General features: G+C 43.1%; 1 protein-coding gene across 1 annotated transcript in view; it reads right to left on the reverse strand.

The window, feature by feature from the left end:
- Window positions 1-13,730, reverse strand: part of LOC144688377 (syntenin-1-like) — a 43,103-nt gene extending 29,373 nt beyond the window's left edge. Inside the window, exons 1-2 of the mRNA XM_078554849.1 lie at window positions 13,592-13,730; window positions 709-779 (exon numbers count right to left, since the gene is read on the reverse strand). Coding sequence (XP_078410975.1) covers window positions 709-759 — 51 coding nt within the window. The 5' untranslated portion in view covers window positions 760-779; window positions 13,592-13,730. The remainder of the gene's footprint in view (window positions 1-708; window positions 780-13,591) is intronic.
- Window positions 13,731-23,816: the final 10,086 nt, after the last annotated feature.

Here is a 23,816-nt window from a genome sequence, read left to right on the forward strand (position 1 = left end):
GAATTACTTATTGCAACAATGTTCTAACTTTCTCTACCACTTTCCTTGTCTGTACCTCTCTATTTATATTCTTCATTAGCAATCCTTTCATTTCTGTTACTGACAAATATTTTCTAAACTAATGCTTCCTTTCTGTCATTAACATGGGATTCCGGTGCCAAAAATGACTCTTTGTTAAGCCTGTATGATTTACACATCAATTTACCATGGATGCTAACTGACGTCTTTAAGTAATTCATGATATTCCTTCACATGTTACAGTTTTTCAACCTCTGTCTTTAGCATCAGACAGTCCTTGAGTGGTTCCCTGTGTTTGCATTTGGCAAGTTGTAATTTCTCCTCAAGTGCCACCTCCTCCTCTATGTTACGTAAACTTACATTCATGACTCTTCAGTATATTACTGCTCAAGCATTCCATAGGTTGGATGAAGAATAAAACTCTGTCCGCTCTGCTGGTCTAGTGTAATAGCCTTCTGGTGGACTCTACGATTGAGACTGACAGCTTAGTTCTAAAACATCCTGTGCTGCGTCCCCTTAGGTATCAGGATGCAACTGACCAAAGATTAATTTGATATGCAACCAGTTGAGAAAAAACAAAAAAACCCTATCAGACTGGCCTGAATTCATCAAAATTTAAATGACTGTCCTCAATCAATCATCAATCTCTTAAATAGTATTGAAGCTGCATTAAAAATCATCATAACTGACCTGAATAACTTTGGAGACCTTCAGATCCTCCAGTGATGGATACAGAGCCATTCTTTGGTCCAACCTTTGCACTGAAATGGACAAGAGTTATCAATTACACATATATAAATATTTTGTTCAATTTCAATCATGTATTACTGCACATGAAGCATTCCAGATAGACAATGCCCAGCCCTGTGTGAAGTCAGCAATGAGACAAGGCCATTTGATCCATCGAAACCCATCCTTCTGGTACCTTAAATAAAAACATGGAAACATTCAGCAGGTCAGGCAGCCCGAGGAGAAAGCAGGGTTAACATTTCAGTGTCCTGTTTGGGGAATATACCTGTAATTTCTGAGGCCCCTTTGAGATGATCAAGATGAGGTATCAGTAATAAGGTAAGAAATAAATCTTATCTAATCAATATTCAAGGAAACAATAAGATAAAAGCAAAATACTGCGGATGCTGGAAATCTGAAACTAAAACAAAAATTGCTGGAAAAACTCAGCAGGTCTGACAGCATCTGTGGAGGGAAAGACAAAGTTAACGTTTCGAGTCCATATGACTCTTCTCCAGAACTAAAGAGAAGTAAAAATGTGGTGAAATATATACTGTTTAAGGGGGGGTGGAACAGGTGAAGCTGGATAGAAGGCCAGTGATAGGTGGAGGCAAAGGAGAGATTGCGAAAGATGTCATAAACAAAAGGTCAAAGGGGTGTTGATGGTGGTGATACTGGCTAAAGGAGGTGCTAATGGTGACATTAAGAGTAGAAAGCGGAATGAGCAAGTGACAGATGGCCCTAGTGGAGGTGGTATGGGGGGCTGGTGGAGGGGATGGTGTGGGAAAAAAGATCGAAATAGGCTAAAAGGTGGGGATAAAACAATGAATAGAAATAAATTTAAAAATATAATAATGGAAATAGGTGGGAAAAATATAAATATATATTTATGATAGTTATAACATATATAAAAATTAAAAAACAAATATTTGGAAAAAAGGGATCAAAAAGGGGAGAGGATGGAGGAGAGAGTTCATGATCTGAAGTTGTTGAACTCAATGTTAAGTCCGGAAGGCTGTGAAGTGCCTAATCAGAAGATGAGGTGCTGTTCCTCCAGTTTGCATTGAGCTTCACTGGAACATTGCAGCAGGCCAAGGATGGACATGTGGGCATGAGAGCAGGGTGGAGTGTTGAAATGGCAAGCGACAGGAAGGTCTGGATCATGTTTGCGGACAGACCGAAGGTGTTCCGCAAAGCGGTCACCCAGTCTGCGTTTGGTCTCTCCAATGTAGAGGAAACCTCATTGGGAGCAATGAATGCAGTAGACTAAATTGAGGGAAGTGCAAGTGAAATGCTGCTTCACCTGAAAGGAGTGTTTGGGCCCTTGGACGGTGAGGAGGGGGGAAGTAAAGGGACAGGTGTTGCACCTTCTGCGATTGCATGGGAAGTGGCGTGGGAGGGGGTTGATGTGTAGGGGGTGATGGAGGAGTGGACCAGGGTGTCCCGGAGGGAATGGTCCCTACAGAATGCCGATGGGGGGTGGGGGGGCGGTGAACGAAAGATGTGTTTGGTGGTGGCATCATGCTGGAGTTGGCGGCATCATGCTGGACTTGGCGGAAATGGCAGAGGATGATCCTTTGAATGCGGAGGCTGGTGAGGTGAAAAGTGAGGACAAGGGGGACCCTATCATGGTTCCGGGAGAGAGAGGAAGGTGTGAGGGCAGAGGCACGGGAGATGGGTCGGACACAGTTGAGGGTCCTGCCAACCACCGTGGGTGCGAAACCTCGGTTAAGGAAGAAGGGAGACATGTCAGAAACACTGTGTTTTGGAAAGAGGCATCATCAGAACAGATGCAACCGTTCTCTCAGTTCCTTCGCCTCCATCGCATCTGTTCCGATGGTCTGCCCTCACATCTTCCTCTCCCTCCTGGAACCATGATAGGGTCCCCCTTGTCCTCACTTATGACCCCACCAGCCTCCGCATTCAAAGGATCATCCTCCGCCATTTCCGCCAACTCCAGCATGATGCCATCACCAAACACGTCATCCCTTCACCCTCCCCTGTTGGCATTCCGTAGGGACCGTTCCCTCCGGGACACCCTGGTCCATTCCATCACCCCCAACACCTCAACCCCCTCCCACGGCACCTTCCCTTACAATCGCAGAAGGGGCAACACCTGCCCCTTTGCTTTCCCCTCCTCACCATCCAATGGCCCAAATACTCCTTTCAGGTGAAGCATCACTTCATTTGCACCTCCTTCAATTTAGTCTACTGCATTCGCTGCTCCCAATGCAGTCTCTTCTACATTGGAGAGACCAAACGCAGACTGGGTGACCGCTTTACGGAACACCTTCGGTCTGTCCACAAGCATAACCCAGACCTTCCTGTCGCTTGGCCATTTCAACACACCACCCTGCTCTCATGCCTATATGCCCGTCCTTGGCCTGCTGCAATGTTCCAGTGAAGCTCAACACAGACTGGAGGAACAGCACCTCATCTTCTGACTAGGCACTTTACAGCCTTCCAGACTTAACATTGAGTTCAACAACTTCAGATTATGAACTCTCTCTCCTCCATCCTCACCCCTTTTTGATTCCCTTTTTCCAAATATTTATTTTTAAATTTTTATATATATTTTTTTCCCTATTTCTATTGTTATTATATTTTTAAATTTATTTCCATTCGTTGTTTTATCCCCACCTTTTAGCCTATTTCGATCTTTTTTCTGACATCGTTCCCTCCCTCCACCCCACCCTCACCCCCACTAGGGCCATCTGTCACTTGCTCATTCTGCTTTCTACTCTTAATGTCACCATTAGCACCCCCATTAGCCAGTATCACCACCATCAACACCCCTTCGACCTTCTGTTTATGACATCTTTTGCAATCTCTCCTTTGCCTCCACCTATCACTGGCCTTCTATCCAGCTTCACCTGTCCCATTCGCCTTAAACAGTATATATTTCACCACATTTTTACTTCTCTTTAGTTCTGAAGAAGAATCATACGGACTCGAAACGTTAACTCTGTCTTTCTCTCCACAGATGCTGTCAGACCTGCTGACTTTTTCCAACAATTTTTGTTTTTGTTTAAGGGAACAATGATTGCTTTTGAATTCATAGTGTAAATGAAAATGCATGTTGAAATCATCCCCTCTCTCTACCTTGAGTATTTGTTATCCTGACTAACAATATCTACTTGAAAACACTTTTCCTGCCAAACCTTACATAAAAAGGTTGTAATGGTCATGTTCCAGCTTGTTTTGAAGTCATTTGGAAAAACAAACTCTTAATTACATTGTGGCCTGAGATAAGACAAGCTTTAGGTTGTGAACTTGTGTGATTCATGTGTGGTATCAAGAGACAGTTCAGATAGTCATCTCCAATCCAATGGAAGGATAATCAGCTTGGTTCCCCTCCAGGCACATAATCCTTCCGCACAAGTTTCTTCTCTGTGATTGTGCAAATGATACTTAATGCCTAGGTGGTAGAAAGAAAAATCGACCATAGGCTCTGGGCTAACATTGAGCAGTGAAGGCTGGCCTATGCTCATGAAAACATACCCCTGCAGGAGTCAGTGCCTTCAGGAGATGACGGTGATGAAATTGGCGGAAAAGAACTAAATGTTGGGCATAGAGGGAGAACAGGTTGCATAAACCTGGCTTGAACGGCAATAACAACAATAACTTGTATTTATATAGCATCTTTAAGAATGAAACGTCCCAAGGCGCTTCATAGGAACAATATGATACCAAGTAACATAAAGAGATATTAGGTCAGATGACTAAATTTTGATTAAAGTGGTAAGGTTCAATGACCATCTTCAAGGATGAAAGAGAGGTGGAGAGGTTTAGGCAGGAAATTCCAGAACTCAGGGTCTAGATAGCTGAAGGCATGGCCACCAAAGATGGTGTGATGAAAATTGGAGAAGCTCAATGTGCTGGAATTAGATGAGTGCGATATCACAGCGGGTTGGGGGGCTGGAGGAATTCACAGAGATAGGGAGGGGCAACACCATGGAGGAATTTGAAAACAAGAATGAGAGTTTTGGATGACATCAAGTTTGCAGAAGGTAGAACATGGGAAACCAGCGACGAATGTATTGGAATAGTCATGTCTAGAGGCAATAAAAGCATGAATCAAGGTTCCAGCAGCAGAGAAGCTGAGGCAGGGGAAGACCTGGGCAATGTTTCAGAAGTGAAAATAGGCGGACTTAGTGATGGTGCAGATATGTGGTTGGATACTCATTTCATGGCCAAATATAATGCCAAAGCTGCAAATGGTTTAGCCTCAGGCAGTTGGGAGTGAGAAAGATTAGGTAGCTTGGGAGCGGAGTATAGAAATTTGAGGGGTGATCTGATCAAGCTCTTTAAAATGTTAGGAGGATTCGATAGGTTAGGTTCAGAGAAACTGTTTCCTCTGGTGAGGGAAACAAGGACAAACATACAGAATCTTAACATTTTTCTTTTATTCTTTCATGGGATGTGGGCATCGTTAGCAAAGCCAACATTTATTGCCCATTAGGTCTATGCCATTTCGGAAAAAAATCCAGAAGCATTTTTTCTCACAAAAGGTAGTAGAAATTTGGGTTATTCTCGTCCAAAACACTGAAAATTGGGGGATAATTGAAGCTTTCAAAGCTGACATTTTGGTTAGGTAAGTGTAGCAAGGGGTAGGTAAATGAGCTGAGCCAAAGATTAGTCATGTTCTAACTGAATGGCAGAACAGGCTTGAGGGGGTGACTGGTCTGCTCCTGTTCCTAAAGTGTTAGGAAATATAAATAGTTTAAGTATGTTATATTGGTATTGGTGGGTGTTAGGAATGAGTTTTAGCTTTAATGTTTAAGTTTGATTTGTATTTCTGTATCCGTGTGTTAAGAAAAGGTAAAGTTGAGTTTTAGTTTCACTTTAAAAGGTGCCCGCATTTCTAATAAGAGTTTACGCTGTAAGAGAAGCTAAGCAAATACAAGAGTAGAAAAACTGGGCCAAAGCCTAGCAACAGGGGTTCCAGAGAGGTCCCTCCCACAGATACACACACAAGAAACTAGAAACAGCAGTTTTGAGTTCAGTTTTGAAGACAGCTGCCAGGCTGAAGCAACCTAGAAGACTCAGATAGACAGTTCCAAGCTAAAATCGGTTGAAAGTTGCTGCCAGGGAGAGACTGGAGCAATGGGGGCAGAAATCCAGTCCCAAGCTAAAGAAGAAAGTCCATAGAATCCACGGGAGTAGAACAGGAGAAAGTCCCAAGAAGACCTTATAGTCAAAGGAAGGACGGGAATCAGGAAAAAGTCCTGTAAAGTGAAGTTAAGAGCGAGGGGTAGAGAAAGGCTCCAAGCTGCAGGAAGCAGAGTCAAAGCAATATAAAGGCTTGTGAGAAGTCAGAAGGTCCAAAGAGGCAACTGAAGGTCTCTAACTCTTTGCTATGGGCATGTGAAACAATGGTGTACTTCTGACAGCTGAGTCAGTGAGAGAGAGTGTGTGGAAGAAAGTTTGAATGCATGTGGTGATCCAGGGGAGAGGAACTTTGGAAGGAGAGTTCGAAACCCTGGACGTCAACCCTTGCAGAAGGCGTCTGAGAGAAAATGTTGGTCTGGGAGAAGATTCCAAGGCGAGTGCTTGGAAAGTGGAGATTGGAAACCCTTATGTGAAAGACGGAGTTCAGTGAGACTAGTTGGCTCACAGTGCGACAAGCGTCCGGGGGTAGTTGAGGAGAGATTCATAGCATCTGGCTGAGGTGGTATCAGTCATTTAGTTTCAGAGTGCGGTGTGTCTGACCACAGGTCCCCAATTGGTTTACATGGACGGTGTACTTACTGTGAATATTAGAGTACAAGATAGCTTTTGTAATTCGTGTTATCCTTACAAATCGGTATATATCTCTCAAGGTATAGTTGTGGGTGAAGGAGTATTGTAATATAGTTCATCTTTTCTTGCTTGATAAATGTTTTATGCTTTTGTTAAAAGTTTATCAGCTGACTCCAGTGACTCTGCTCAGTAGCCCCTCTCCATGTATTTAAACAAATAAAAGTTAGCATCTATCAAGCTGGGATTAAGCTTGTCCAGTGGTAACCTCGGCTGGGATCGTAACAAAAGGTTCTGTGTTTCTAACAGAGAACAATTCCAGTCACTACTTCTCCTGGAAGATAATAAAGCAATTTGATATTGATTCTATTTTTATCCCACAAAGCACAGACATACATTTAAATAATATTTTCACAATGCAAATGACACATTGCGATCATCCAATCTGACATGCATTTTAATCAGCTTCCTGTTTCTGGTGTAGGCTCTTTACAGCCTGTGACTTCTGTCTCTCTCAGTCAAGTCTCTCCCCAGTTTGTTCATGTATAGCATCCTGGATTCAGGACACAGTGGCAAGGCCATGGTTGTTGGTAAGGGTGGAAGAGCATGCTCTCTGATGTGCATAACTGGTTGCTATGGTGTGTGCTGTTTGTGTGCAGTCACTTGGAAGCCTGACAGCTTTTTGACTGGGACAAGGATGGTATCTTGAAGGTAAGTATCTTTGCAGATAACACTTGGTCCGTGTGATCTCCTGACTGGTTCTAATCTCCCGAGTGGTCATAGTGTTGTTACCAGAAGAAGGCCAGTTGGCCAATGGAGTCCATTACAGCTCTCTGTAGAGAAATCCAGTCAGTCCCATTCCCCCTCTCTAGCCCTGTAGTCCTGCAAGTTTATTTCCCTCATGCTCTTTGGTAGGAAGAATAGAGGCATAGACTATTTTCTAAATGGGGAGAGAATTCAGAAATCTGGAGTGCAAAGGGACTTGGGAGTCCTAGTCCAGGATTCTCTTAAGGTTAACTTGCAGGTTGAGTCGGTAGTTAGGAAGGCAAATGCAATGTTGGCATTTATTTCGAGAGGACTAGAATATAAAAGCAGGGATGTGCTGCTGAAGCTTTATAAGGCTCTGGTCAGACCACATTTAGAATATTGTGAGCAATTTTGGGCCCCGTATCTATGGAAGGATGTGCTGGCCCTGGAGAGGGTCCAGAGGAGGTTCACAAGAATGATCCCAGGAATGAAAGGCTTAACATATGAGGAACGTTTGAGGACTCTGGGTCTATACTCGATGGAGTTTAGAAGGATGAGGGGGGATCTGATTGAAACTTACAGAATACTGAAAGGCCTGGATAGAGTGGACGTGGGGAAGATGTTTCCATTAGTAGGAGAGACTAGGACCCAAGGGCACAGCCTCAGAGTAAAGGGAAGACCTTTTAGAATAGAGGTGAGGAGAAACTTCTTTAGCCAGAGAGTGGTGAATCTATGGAATTCATTGCCACAGAAGGCTGTGGAGGCCAGGTCATTGAGTGTATTTAAGACCGAGATAGATAGGTTCTTGATTGGTAAGGGGATCAAAGGTTACGGGGAGAAGGCGGGAGAATGGGGTTGAGAAACTTATCAGCCATGATTGAATGGCGGAGCAGACTCGATGGGCCGAATGGCCTAATTTCTGCTCCTATGTCTTATGGTCTTATGAACCCATCCAATTTCCTTTTGAAATCATCGATTGTCTCTGCTGCTGTCTTAAATGACTACAACTGACTACAACCCATGCCTATGAGAATGGTAGGTCACATAACATTTTTCTAATTGGTTGCACTTATGCCTCTGATTCATAAAGCTGTAGGTCACACAGGAATTTTGCAATTTTTCCCTTCCCTGTCCCTGGGGTTTTATTGGATTTTTGCCTCTTCCCGATGACATAGTTGTTGTAGATGGTTTGGGGAGTGTGAGGGGGAAAAGTGGCTGGTTGGAAATGTTTAGGTGGCTTCAGCCATCATGAGCGTGGGGAGGGCTAGATGGTCCAGCTAATCTTTTCCTGCCCATCATTTTCAGATGGTCTGCAGAGTAATGGAACAGTTTAGAATTCAATTCCGTCACCTCCATCTCTGCCCCCCCCACCTCTCCGGCACTACCTCTGGGGCCTAGTCTCATTCATGAGGAGATCTTTGCCAGGTGACTCAAAGCATGCTCACCAGCTAAATCACATCTTCATAAAATGGCAGCATTTAACCTCTACCTTCCAAAAACTCTTGTGATAACAAAGGCGAGGTTAATTCCTAGGGAGGGAGCAACAAATCCTGCAATTTGTCATCGCTGTTCCCTGAAATACAAACATCCCCCAGTGAACAAATTGCAACTTAATGCCTCAGGGCCACAGTACCGCACAAATTACATAAACAACTCTTTCTTACAGCTAGTTCAGAGCTCTACAAGGGGATTAACTCTCTGAACATCACAAGATTCAGGAATCATGAGACCACAGCTGTTTTGTTGATCAAAGCCAGATAAAACCACTTTAAGGCTGAAGCACCAAGTATCCAATTCAATGAAACTTTTTAAAATTAACTTCACTTCCTCATCTCCATTTTCATTATCAACAACTTATATAAATATAGCACCTTTAAAGTAGGAAAACATCCCAAGGCACTTCACAAAAGTGCAACCCGACTAAAATTAACACCAATCCAAAGGAGGAGATATCAGGACAGGTGACCAAACACTTGGCCAAAGAGGTAGGTTTTAAGGAGCAGCTTAAATGGGGGAGAGAGAGGTAGAGAAGTTTAGGGAGGGAATTTCAGAGATTAGGGTCTAGACAACTCTAGGCATAGTGGTGGGCTAAAGGAAGAGGTGGTGCGGTGAACAAGAGGCCCTTGACAATTGTCTGTTGGAGGTGCTATTTTTCCACTGAGACATTAACTTGATGCTTCTTCTGCCCCCTCAGGTGAATGCATACATCCCATTCATCCCTCAATCAATATTACTAAAACCACATTTGCAGTCTACAGGACCCTGGTGTGTGTAATTTGGATCCGGATTTGTGTGCCTGTATAACAGTAGCAACTACACTAAAGAAGTAGTTTGTGGACTGTGAAAATATTTGCTATAAAAATGCAAATTTGGTTCTTCTTTATTCTGACTGAAAGTAGACAGCTTGTGAAGGAGGTCCTGTGGCACAGTGGACAGCGGCCCTGCCTCTGAGCCAGAAGCTCCAGGTTCAGTCCCCTACTCCAGGACTTGATAGCCAAGGAAGGTGGGTTCATTACATGGATAAACAGGTTGAGAATCAACCTGCGAATCCTTCCAATATGCCTGATGGCAGGTGTTAGGAGTGGGAGAATCACCTGGTCTTTTCTTTTATGCAAAAATATATTTTATTCATAAAATATCTAAAAGAACATTACAAAACATTTTAAAATGGCCATCACAAAGTGCAATGATATTCAAATTTTCCACATAGGTCATGTTGCACTCTGAGATGCTTCAATTCAATTGTGATACATGTAATATTTGCTGTACACATTCAATGTGAGACATACAGCCCAAGGGGATTCTGTAGTTTCCAGCTCATCCATGCACTATGGCCAAAAGGTCTCAGGCACTGACTTTCCCCACAGCGGCTCTGTGGTGGCCGTCCCAAGCTTTAGTGCATCCCACAGCTCGTAGCCCTGGACCTTGCAATGTGCCAGTCTGCAACACTTGGTTGTGGACAACTCTTTGCACTGGAAGACTGTAAGTTTCAGGCAGACCAAAGAGCATCTTTCACCAGGTTGATGACCCTCCAGCTATAGTTCACATTTGTCTTGCTGTGTGTCCCTGGGAACAGCCCGTAGAGCACAGAGTTCTGTGTCATGGAGGTGCTTGGGATGAACCTCGACAAAAACCACTGCATCTTTCTCCAGACCTTGTTTGCAAAGGCACATTCCACAAGGAGGTGGACAATGGTCCCTTCCCCACCACAGCCACCTCGAGGGCAGCATGCAGAGGGGGAGAGACTCAGGATGTGTAGGAAGGATCTGACAGGGAGGGCCTTTCTCACCACCAACAAAGCCATGTTGTGGTGCTTGATTGAAAGTTCTGGCGATAAGGCATTCTGCCAAATGATTTTGACCATCTGCTCAGGGAACAATCCAACAGGATCCACGTCTCCTTTTCCTGCAGGGCCTCTAGGATGTTACATGCAGACCACAGCCTCAGCCATACTGCAGAAGGCAATGGCAAACCACTGCAGTACCTTGCCAAGCATAATCATGGACTAATCCATGATCACCAATGCCCCCTTAGAGAGAGAGAGAGAGAGAGAGAGAGAGAGAAAAAGAGACAACTTGCCCTCCTCTACCTGGGTAAAAATTAATTGAAACAAAGGGATGACAAGGAGAAATCTTTTTGCACAGTGACTTGCTTTATCAGGGAGTCACTGCCTGAAAGGGTGAATTGAAGTGGATTCAATAGCAACTTTCAAGGGGGAATTTGCATGTGCTTTGAAAAGGAAAAATTTGCAGGGCTATGGAGAAAGACCTGGAGAGTGGGACTAACTGGATAGATCTTTCAAAGAGCCAACATAGACACAAAGGGCCGAGTGCTCTCCTGTGCAGGATGATCCTACGGGTGGAATTTTACAGCCCCATTGTGGCAGGGACGAGCCTTTCAAAAATCCATCGACTTTGGCGGGACCATAAAATCCCACCAGCATAAAATTCCATCCCATGAATTTTTAACTCATTGATCACCCCTAAATTTAAAAAAAATGACAAATAATGGTCACAAGATTGTCCTTCAGGGAATCAAATCTTCACATTTGGAGTGCAGGAGGTGCACCAGAATGTGAGACTATGAATAGAGATTACACAAACTAGGCTTCTGTTCTCTGGAATGTGGAAGGTTAAGGAACGATTTGATAGAGGTTTTTGGGATTTTGAAAGGAATTAATATGGTAGTTAGAGAGCTGCTGCTGGAGTGGAAGGGGCTCTAGGACAGAGAGAGATAACGTTAAAATCAGGGTCAGGCCATTCAGCAGAGAAGTTCAGTTCTTCACACAAAGAATTGTAGAACAGCAAATGCAGTACACTCTCTGGCTCAATTAGTCATTCTAAATCTGAGATCAATAGATTTGTGCTGGACAAGAGAATAAAGGACATGGAGCCAGGTGGAGTTATGATACAGATAGACAGGATCTCAATAGATGAGGAACAGGCTTGCAGGACCTAATGGCCTACTGTTCCTATATTTGTATTAAGAATAATACACTTTTTAGAACCTCCCACGTAATAGCTTGCTTGTAAAGGAGGGAGAGGGGGTAGGAGTAGAGGGGGGTGGAGGTAGGGGTAGAGGGAGAGGTGGGGGTAGGGGTAGAGGGAGAGGTGGGGGTAGGGAGAGAGGTGGGGGTAGGGAGAGAGGTGGGGGTAGGGAGAGAGGTGGGGGTAGGGAGAGAGGTGGGGGTAGGGAGAGAGGTGGGGGTAGGGAGAGAGGTGGGGGTAGGGAGAGAGGTGGGGGTAGGGAGAGAGGTGGGGGTAGGGAGAGAGGTGGGGGTAGGGAGAGAGGTGGGGGTAGGGAGAGAGGTGGGGGTAGGGAGAGAGGTGGGGGTAGGGAGAGAGGTGGGGGTAGGGAGAGAGGTGGGGGTAGGGAGAGAGGTGGGGGTAGGGAGAGAGGTGGGGGTAGGGAGAGAGGTGGGGGTAGGGAGAGAGGTGGGGGTAGGGAGAGAGGTGGGGGTAGGGAGAGAGGTGGGGGTAGGGAGAGAGGTGGGGGTAGGGAGAGAGGTGGGGGTAGGGAGAGAGGTGGGGGTAGGGAGAGAGGTGGGGGTAGGGGAGAGGTGGGGGTAGGGGAGAGGTGGGGGTAGGGGAGAGGTGGGGGTAGGGGAGAGGTGGGGGTAGGGGTAGAGGGAGAGGTGGGGGTAGGGGTAGAGGGAGAGGTGGGGGTAGGGGTAGAGGGAGAGGTGGGGGTAGGGGTAGAGGGAGAGGTGGGGGTAGGGGTAGAGGGAGAGGTGGGGGTAGGGGTAGAGGGAGAGGTGGGGGTAGGGGTAGAGGGAGAGGTGGGGGCAGAGGGAGAGGTGGGGGTAGAGGGAGAGGTGGGGGTAGAGGGAGAGGTGGGGGTAGAGGGAGAGGTGGGGGTAGAGGGAGAGGTGGGGGTAGAGGGAGAGGTGGGGGTAGAGGGAGAGGTGGGGGTAGAGGGAGAGGTGGGGGTAGAGGGAGAGGTGGGGGTAGAGGGAGAGGTAGAGGGAGAGGTGGGGGTAGAGGGAGAGGTGGGGGTAGAGGGAGAGGGAGAGGTGGGGTAGAGGTAGGGGTAGGGGTAGAGGTAGAGGTAGAGGTGGGGGTAGAGGTAGGGGTAGAGGCAGAGGTAGGGGTAGAGATGGGGTAGAGGGAGAGGGAGAGGTGGGGGTAGAGGTAGGGGTAGAGGTAGAGGTAGAGATGGGGTAGGGGTAGGGGTAGAGGAAGAGGTATGGGTAGGGGTAGAGGGAGAGGTAGAGGGAGAGGTGGATGGAAAAGAGATCAGACTGGCTTTCTGCTCCTGTTGCTATATTTTTCTGCTAAAACTGCTGTGAAATGTCTGTGTTTGTGTATGTTGGACATCGAGTGAAGCCAGAATCAGAATCAGCTTTGCTGCTGCTCTTAATTTCGACGAATCAGTCAGATTTTTACATAACTGAAAAATGCCAAGTTTAAAGACCAGGGTTGGTGTTGTTTAAAGAGGGAACAGATTGTTGATGGACCAGAGGTGAGGCATTTACAATACTACCTGTACCTGTGAAGCGAGTAACCTGGAGGGCTACGTTATTATGTCAAGCCTTTGACAAACAAATATAAATGAACCATTTAATTAACTGGCTTTCGGAGCCCGAACTTTGGGGAATTTTACAGCCAGATTCGGCTGCCAATTTTTAAAAGATTTACAATAATAAAATTCGTATCACAAACGTGTTGGTCAATGTTCAGCTTGTTAGCGGAAAATCGTATTCTACGTTTAAAGAAAACAGATTAGGGTTTGATGTTTGGGGAGCAATGGAGATCCAGAAAGGAATTCGTCAAGGGAAGGAAACTAAAATCTCAGCCAGAACGAAACAGGTTAAAAGAAAATTTGATCAAAGAGATGGGGAAAAAAAAACTGAACTCACCTCAGAGAAGAATTGAGTTAAAGTGATGAATGAGACGCACACAATCTCGGGTCCCAGACTCGAACTCTCATCCACTACGGAGCCAGGAGTAAGACTTGGAAATGTCGCGTACGAGCAGGCGGATCCCCGAAAGTGCGAGGAGGAAGCAGGAAGAGAAACCTACCCTAGGATTGGTGAGGGTGGATCCTCAGCCACTCATGCACTCGGAATGTGTGAGACTCGAGGAACCTTCAACCCCCAGTGGAATTTTTTTTAAAGCTAAAAGGCATAATCGTTAAGAGAATGAAGAAAACATACCATTTTTTTTTTAACGCATGTGACTTTTGTCCCCAAGTATTTTTTTTAAATTCTTTAACTGGATGTGAGGGTTGCTGTCAAAGCAAAGCATTTGTTGCCCAAATTGCCCTTGAACATAAGAAATAGGTGCAGGGGTAGGCCATTAGGCCCCTCTGGCCTGCTCAACCATAGCTGATTTAATTATGCCCTTAACTCCATTTTCCTGCTTACAGTGCCCCCCCAATCCAATCCAATCCCATCCCATTAAAATCCGTCTAACTCCCTTTAATATATTCAATGAAGCAGCTTCTACTGCTATCTGGGATGGAGATTTCCAAGGATTAATGACCCTCTGAGAGAAGAAATTCCTCCTCCTCTGCATCTTAAATGGAGACCCTTTATTCTGAAACTGTGTCCCTAATCCTAGATACCACCATGAGGGGAAACAACCTTTCAGCATGTACCCTGTCAAGCCCCTTCAGAATCTCTCGTGTTTCAATAAAATCACCTCTCATTCTTCTAAACTCCAATGAATATAGGCTTAACCTGCTCAATGTTTCCTCATAAGACAAGAACTTTATCCCAGAAATCAACCTAGTGAACTGCCTCCAAATATTACCCCCCCTTAAGTCAGGAAACCAAAACTGTATGGAGTATTCTATGTGTGGTCCCTCCAGTGTCTTGTACGGCTGCAGCAAGACTTCCCTACTTTTATGCTCCATCCCCCTTGCATTAAAAGTTAACATTCTATTTGCCATCCTAATTACTTGCTGTACCTGTATGTTAACCTTTTGTTATTTATGCACAAGGACACTCAGGACCCTCTGAACCACAGCATTCTGCAATCTCGCTCCATTTAAATAGTATTCTGCTTTCCTATTCTTCCTGCCAAAGTGGGCAAACTCACATTTTCCCACATTATACTCCATCAGCCATTTTATTCCCACTCACTTAACTTATATATATATCTCTTTGTGTCCACCTTACAAGTTGCTTTCCTACCTATGTTTGTGTTTAAGGTAGAAATTGATAGATTAACAATAATGTAAAGGGTTATGGGGATAGTGTGGGTAAAAGACATTGAAGTGTTTGATCAGCCATGATCATATTGACAGACTGAATGGCCTTCTCCTGTTCCTATCTTTGTATCGTCAACAAATCTGACTACGGTACACTCGATCCCTTCATGCAAGTCATTAATAGACTGTAAGTAGTTGAGGCCCGTGCACTAATCCCAGTGGCACTCCACTAGTTACAATTTGCCAACCTAAAATGCCTCCTTTATCCCAACTCTCTGTTTCCTGTAAGTGAACCAATCCACTAATATATTGCCCCAAACATCATGAGCTCTTACCTTCTGCAGTAACCTTTTGTGTGGCACCTTATCAAATGCATTTCAAAAATCCAAATATGCTACATCTACTGGTTCCCCTTTATCCACCCTGCTTGTTACATCCTCAAAGAACTTTAATAAACTTTTCAAACACAATTTCCCTTTCATAAAGCTATGTTGATTCTGCTTGATTGTGTGATGATTTTCTAAATGTCCTGCTGATATTTCCTTAATAATGGATTCCAGCATTTTTCCAATTAAGCTAACTGGCCTTTGGTTTCTTGCTTTCTTTTTCCTTCCTTTCTTGAATGGAGGTGTTACATTTGAGGTTTTCCAATCTGCTGGGACTTTTCCAAAATCGAGATGAGAAAGTAGTGGTGAGCCACCTTCTTAAACCACTGCCATCCATCTGGTGTAGGTACAAAGACAGCACTGTAAGGAAGGGAGTTCCTGGGTTTTGACCCAGCAACAGTGAAGGAACGATGATATAGTTCTATGCCAGGATGGTTTGTGGCTTGGAGGGGATATTGCAGGTCCCTGCATTGTTATGACACAACAGTTGGTAAAGGCTGAGTTGTTTAAATCGAAGAGGGAAACTTAAACAACTGTCATAACCTATATTTTCAATTGGTTTGTTTGAGATGCAGCTCTGAATTCAGAAATAAGACCACCGCCTCCAAAGATTTTTATATAAAACTAAATTAAACATTTATTAATTTAACAAATCAAACACATACACATGTGTACAAATTACTACCATAATAACCTTTAAACAAATCCCCAAATTAATCACTCCCAGGTAAATCTTCACCAAGGCAACAATAACCCATAGACTTTAAACAGACAACAGGCAAAGTGCATTTGACCTTACAAATTCAAAATGGGGTTCCTTGCAATTTGGTTCCTTTGCAGACATAGTTTCAGGGTGACAGGCTGGTGAGATCTTAAATGCCTCTGACCTGCACACATAAAACTCCTTTCTGTTTATACCTAGCTTCCCCTTTGAATGTAAATTTTCCATTGTATCCTAGGCTTTTAATGTCACATCTTCTAACAATAACATTTTCATCCCACTAATTTTATTAGTAATATTGCTTGGTGTCACCCAGCTAGGTGCAAGATTTTACCCATTCTTTTGAATGCTTTATTCAATAAATGCAAATGTACTCTTTACCTTCTATCCTTACTTACATTTCACACTACTATACATCAAAGCACCAAGACTAGCTGTCTTTAATCCAGTTAAGACAACACATAGACACCACTAAATTCTATTTAAAAAAAATAATTTCCAGTATCATTATAGATATTAATATCTCTTCATGATAGTGTTCCCATGCATATGCTGCCCTTGTCATTCTAGGTTCACAGAAGTGTTCTGGAGATTTATTTTTAATTGCTGGAGATTACAGGAGGGTTGACAATCATAAATTGGGGCAGACAGTGGTGGAGTGGTAATGTCACTAGACTAGTTATCTAGAGGCCCAGGTTAATGCCCTGGGGTCATGCGTTCAAATCCCACTGTGGCAGCTGGTGGAGTTTGAATTCAATTAAGGGAGCAATGAACAGGGCCACAAGCATCGAGAGGGAGAGCAAGATTTTGGAAATAAAGTTCAAGGTGTGACATCACAGGGAAGCAGGTAGGTAATTGGCTGGTATTTCCTATTTATCTTATCTAAACAAGGGAATTTAAAATTGGGGTGGGTAGAACATAAATTGAAATAGTAAATATATAAGCATTAATTTAATAAATTAAGAAATGAATTAATTAGTTAATTAAAACATAATTAGGATGGCTGGGCAGGTAATGTGCTGCAGTTGCAGCATGTGTTAGTTGGTGGACACCATTGTAATCCATGGCAAACATGTCTGTAGTAAGTGTCTGTGGCTCGAGGAGCTTTGGTTCAGAGTCATTGAGCTGGAGGCCAAGCTACAGACACAGCGATGCATCAGGGAGGGGCAAAGTTACCTGGACACTTTGTTCCAGAAGGCAATCACAAACCTTAGGCTAGGGCATTTGACTTCATCCATGGTCAGGGACAGGAGGATGTGACTGTGAGTGAGGCAGGTATGGGGATCGAGAAGGTAGAAATGGAGAAGCCTCAGCCCTTGCAATTGTCCAACAGGTTTGAGGTTCTTGCAGCTTGTATGGATGAGACTGGGGTCTTCAGGGTGGATGAGCAAACTGATGATGGTATCAACATGATGAAGCCACTCAATAGGAATGTAGTGGTAGAATGGGACAGTATAGTCAGAGGGATAGGCACAGTTTTCTATAGCCAAGAGTGAGTGTCCCGATGGCTATGCCTGCCTTGTGCTAAGGTTCAGAGCATCTTTTTGGGCTGGAGAGGAACTTGCAGTGGGAGGAGGAGGATACAGTTGTTGTGGAAAGAGGTTCTGCTAAGGGAGTATGAGCAGCTGGGAGTTAAATTAAAAAGCAGAACCTCAAAGGTAATAATCTCTGGATTATTACCTGAGCCACAATCAAATTTCCATAGGCAAATAAGATTAGGGAGTTAAATGCATGGCTCAAAGACTGGTGTGGGAGAAATGGGTTTCAATTCATGGGGCACTGCCATCAGTACTGGGAAAAGTGGAAGCTGTGCTGATGGGATGGGCTTCACCTGAACCATGCTGGGACCAGTGTCCTGGCGAGTCGTATAACTAGGGCAGCAGAGAGAGCTTTAAACTAAATAGTAGGGGGAAAGAGGTCACGTGGGGGAAGATGTGGTAAATTAAAGGGAAAGGACAAGGTAGCAATAAGGATAATAATAATCAGAGCTGAAAGCTGAAAGGTCAGAGTTTGCAAAAATAGTAAAAAGGCAGAACTTAAGGCTCTGTATTTGAATGCCCATAGCATTTGTAACTAAACAGGGGAATTGTCTTCTTAAATAGAAATAGATAAGTCTTGATAGTCATCACAGAGACATGGCTGCAAGGTGACCAAGGCTGGGAACTGAATATTCATGGATATTTTACACTTCAGAAAGACAAGAATCTAGGAAAAGGTGATGGGATAGCTCTGTTAATTAAGGATGACATTAGTAAAATAGAGATGATCTTAGTTCTAAGGATCAAGATGTAGGATCAGTTTAAGATAAGAAATAATAAAGGTAGGATGTCACTTGTGGGAGTAGCTTATAAGCCTCCTAACAGTAACCACACTGTAGGACAGATATACAGGGAGAAATAATAGGGGCTTGTAAGCAATGTACTGCAGTAATTATGAGTGGCTTTAATCTATGGATAGATTGGACAAATCAGATCGGCAAATATAGCCTGAAAGATGAGTTCTTAGAGTGTTTTCAGGACAATTTCTTGGAGTAGCACATACTAGAGCCAATCAGAGCAGGCCATTCTAGACTTGGTAGTGTGCAATGAGGCTGGTTTAATTAACAACCTTGTAGTTCTCTACAAGCCTCTAGGTAGCCGTGATCATAACGTGATTGAATTTCACTTTCAGTTTGAGGGAGAGAAGAGTGAGAAGTGTGGGTCTGAAATTAGAATTTTAAACCTAAATAAAGTCAATTACAAGGGTATGAGGACAGAGTTTGCTATAGCGAACTGGGAAAATAGGTTAAAAGGTAGGACAGTCGAGAAGCAGTAGCAGACATATAAGGAGAAGTTCCATAACTCTCAGCAAAGATATATTCCACTGATAAAGAAAGACTCTAGGAAAGGATGCATTATCCGTGGCCAATTAAGGAAGTTAAAGGTAGTATCAAATTGAAAGAAAAAGCGTATAATACAGTGAAGAGTAGTGGTAAGTTAGGAGATTGGACATATTTTAGAAATCAGTGAAGAATGCCTAAAAAAATTGAGCGAGAAATTAGAATTGTTACAGTGCAGAAAGAGGCATTCAGCCCATTGTGTCTGTACTGGATCATCGAATGAGCCTTTCACTTATTGTCATTCTGCCACTTTGTCCCCATAATTTTTCCTTTTCAGAGAACAGTCTAATTCCCATTTGAATGCTTTGATTGAACTTGCCTCTACAACACTCTCAGGCAGTGCATTCCAGACCATAATTAATTAATTACAATATGAGAGAAAGCTAGCTAGAAATATTTAAAAAAAGATAGTAAGGGTTTCTACACGCATTTAAAAAGGAAAAGAGTAACTAAAATGAGTGTTGATCCATTAAAGGGTGAGACTGGAAAATTAATAGTTGCAAAGGAAATGACAGAAGCATTCAATAGGGATTTTATGCCTGTCTGCAGAAGACACTGAAAACATACCAAGAATACTTAAAAAGCAAGAGGTAAAAGGGAGAGAGGAACTTGAAACAATCATAATCACCAGGGAAAAAGTACTGGGAAAACTGGCTTTCATCCTAGGGTCTGGAAAGAAGTGGCTGTAGAGATTGTAAATCCATTGTTTATGGACTTCCAAAATTCCTTAGATTCTAGAAAGGTGTCAGTGGATTGGAAAATTGCAAATGTAACACCGCTATTCGAGAAACAAAGGAGACAGAAAACCAGAAATAGACCAGTTAGCCTAACCAAAAATAAAAATACCTGGAAAAACTTAGCAGGTCTGACAGCATCTGCGGAGAGGAACACAGTTAACGTTTCGAGTCCGTATGACTCTTCAACAGAACTAAGGAAAAATAGAAAAGAGGTGAAATATAAGCTGGTTTAAGGGGGCGGTGGGGGAGCGGGACAAGTAGAGCTGGATAAAGGGCCAGTGATAGGTGGAGATAACCAAAAGATGTCATAGACGAAAGGACCAAGAGGTGTTGAAGGTGGTGATATTATCTAAGGAATGTGTTAATAGGTGACATTAAGGGTAGAAGGCAGGATGAGCAAGGTACAGTTAGCCCTAGTGAGGGTAGGGTGGGGTGGGGAAAGGGATCGAAATAGGCTAAAAGGTAGAGATAAAACAATGGATGGAAATACATTTAAAAATAATGGAAATAGGTGGGGAAAAAAAGATCTATATAAATTATTAGAAAAAAGGGGGATCGGAAAGGGGGTGGGGATGGAGGAGAGAGTTCATGATCTAAAATTGTTGAACTCAACTTTCAGTCCAGAAGGCTGTAAAGTGCCTAGTGGGAAGATGAGGTGCTGTTCCTCCAGTTTGCGTTGAGCTTCACTGGAACAATGCAGCAAGCCATGGACGGACATGTGGGCATGAGAGCAGGGTGGAGTGTTGAAATGGCAAGCGACAGGGAGGTCTGGGTCATGCTTGCGGACAGACCGAAGGTGTTCCGCAAAGTGGTCACCCAGTCTGCGTTTGGTCTCTATAATGTAGAGGAAACCGCATTGGGAGCAGCGAATGCAGTAGACTAAATTGAGGGAAGTGCAAGTGAAATGCCTGAAGTCTGTCATAGGGAAAATGCTACAATCCATTATTAATAGCAAGACATTTGGAAAATCAAATACAATTAGGCAGAGTCAACATGGTTTGTGAAAGGAAAATCGCATTTGACTAATTTATTAGAATTCTTTAAGCAAGCAAAAGGTAATGTTGAAAAAGGGAACCTGTAGATGTGGTATACTTGGATTTCCAAAAGCCATTTGACAAGGTGCCACATCTTAAGTTACTTCATAAAGTAAGTGCTTAAGATATGGGGGTAACATATTAGTATGGTTGGAGGATTGGTTAGCAACAGGAAGCAGAGAGTAAGGATAAATGGCTCACTTGTGGGCTGGCAAGCTGTTACTAGTGGCATGCCACATAGGTCAGTGCTGGGGCCTCAACTATTTACAATCTTTATCAATGTACTGGATGAAGGGACTGAATGTAATGTAGCTAAATTTTCTAGGTAGGAAAATAAGTTGTCAAGAGGACATAAAAACTCTACAGGTGGATTTAAATAGATTTAGTGAGGGGAGAAAAATTTGGCAGATGGAGTATAATGTGGGAAAATGTGAACTTTTCCAGTTTGGGAGGATAAATAGAAAAACAGTATACTATTTAAACATAGAGATTGCAGAACTTTAGAGATTACAGAAGTATAGAGGAATTTGGGTGCCCTGGTACATGAAGAAAGTGATTAGGAAGGCAAATTAAATGTTGTCGTTTATTGCAAGGGGAGTGGAATATAGAAGTAGGGAAGTTATGCTACAGTTCTACAGGGCATTGGTGAGACCGCATCTGGAGTACTGTGCACAGTTTTGGTCTCCTTACTTAAGAAAGGATATAATGGCATTAGAAGCCATCCAGAGAAGGTTCACTAGACTGATTCCTGGGATGAAGGGATTATCTTATGAGGAAAGGTTGAGCAGGTTGGACCTATACCAATGGAGTTTAGAAGAATGAAAGGTGATCTGATTGAAACGTATAGGATCCTGAGGGGGCTTGACAGGGTGCATGCTAAGAGGATGTTTCCCCTTGTGGGGGAGTCTAGAACTAGGGGACAGAGTTTAAAAATAAAGGATTTCCCATTAAAGACTGCAATAAAGAGAATTTTTTCTCTTGGGGGGGGGTTGTTGTTCTATGGAATTGTCTTCCCCAGAGAGCAGTGGAGGCAGTGTCATTGAATATGCTCAAGGCTGAGTTAGATTCTTGATTGACAAGGGTTATGGGGGTCAGGCAGGCAAGTGGAGTTGAGGCCACAATCAGATCAGCCATGAACTGATTGAATGGTGGAGCAGGCTCGAGGGGCTGAATGACCTGCTCCTGAATCTTGTGTTCTTCTGTTCCTTCAAAGGGGTAGATGTGAGTAATGGTATGAATATTCTATTGACTCTTTCTCTGAGATACGTGACCAAGTTCCATTGTAAACACAAGGAACAAGCAAAGTAGCACTTTCAACACCTTGTTTTTCCACTCCAGTATATGCAAGAAGCTTCAAAATTATAAAACTGTAATTTATTGCTACTCATTCCTGCTCTTCTCTCATTCTCTTTTCTACTTTTTTCTGCTGCTTATTCATTACCTCCTGTTCATTCTTCATTATTTCTTTTCTCTCTCTTGCTTCACTTCCTTTGGACTATGCAGTGCCAAATAACATACATTTATTGGATTTGCAGTTCTATTTTTCATAGATTGACAAGAATCAAAACTGGTTCTTCTCTGGAGACTGAACTCTCACTGGAAATGCAAGGAACCTGACTAAAACTGTACCAACTCACTCAGGACTTCAGCACATAACAGTGACTTCACTGAACTACTGAGAGAATGCTGCAATATCAGTCATACTTCTCTAATGGGGTGTTCTTGCAGATGTATAAGATCCAGTGGCACTAGTAGAAGAGTTCATGTAGCATCCTGGACAATGCTTATCGCTCAACCAACAACTTGCATTTATATAGTGCCTTTAACACAAGAAAACATCTCAAAGCGCTTCACAGGAGCATAATCAAGAGAAAAAATGACACCAATTAAAACTGATTAAATTTAACTGATTAAAAGCTTGTTCAAAGAGGTAGACTCCAATGAGCATCTTGAGGGAGGAGAGAGCTAACAAGGTGGAGAGGTTTGGAGTGGGAATTCCAGAGTTTAGGGTCTAGATCGCTGAAGGCCAAGCCACTGATGGTGAGGTGATGAAAGCTGGACAAACTAACACCACCAAAACAAGTTAAGGTGAGGTGATGAAAGCTGGACAAACTAACACCACCAAAACAAGTTATCTGCTCATTTACCTCATTGTTGTTTCTGGCACCTTGTTGTGCACAGAATGGCTGTCATGTTTATCTACAAAATAAATGCATTTCAAAAGTATTTAATTAGCTAAAAAATATACTTTTGGATGCTCTGAAGATGTGAAAGGTGCTGTACAAATGTAAGTATTTTGGTCTTCAAGCAGAGTCATTTTCATGAAATAATAGTCATTCTAAATTCAATGTACTGTAATAATTTTTAATAGACCTAATATTTTACTAAATTCCATAGTTACTACTTAGTGGTAATCTATGACCAATCTTACATTTAAAAACTTATGTGAGCAAATGAAACTCTTCAAGATCCAGAAACTGCTCCTTGGTGAGAACTTTTAGCCATGTGGACATGTTCTGAACACCATGTGATTTGCTTGTGACAGCAGCTTTATAGCACATGTTCTTACTGGCATAATCATTGATTCTTAAACTAAGGCCAATTAAAGAAGTGCATACACGTAACTCCAGATTTGTGACTTTGAAACTCCTGAGTTTCAGAATCAACAAATTGTTGGTTAGGTTGGTTCTCCCCTAACAGGAACAACGTAAGCACCATCAGATATTTCTCTATTTTATCTGTGCTAAATAAAATCAGATAGTTGTTGGATGCCCTCAGTGTTGGTTGAAATTTTCTACACTTTAAGGACAGCAGTGTTAAAGGAAGCTGAGTTTGGTGACGCCACAACTGCAGAGGATGCACTTCCACCACATATATTTGCACTGCCTGTGATGTCAAATCAAGCAACTAAAGGGCTCTGATTATTAAAATACAGCAAATCTGTAGAAAAGCTGAAGTGTTATTATAGAATTCTCTCTGGGTTACAGTGCTGTGTTAGCCCAAGTAGAAACAACCCAAATGGCAGTCAGTAAATCTGCCTACAAGGTTACACTTTGCTGTATTTTTCAGGCTGCAAACATATATATTTTCTGCATTACAATTTTGCAAAAGTGATTGTAGTGTGAAGGATAGAGATTGCCACGTACATAGTGAAATGCAATGTTATTTTGGCAT

This window comes from Cetorhinus maximus, chromosome 13, assembly GCF_964194155.1.
Source record: "Cetorhinus maximus chromosome 13, sCetMax3.hap1.1, whole genome shotgun sequence".
In the NCBI taxonomy this organism is placed as follows: Eukaryota; Metazoa; Chordata; class Chondrichthyes; order Lamniformes; family Cetorhinidae; genus Cetorhinus; species Cetorhinus maximus.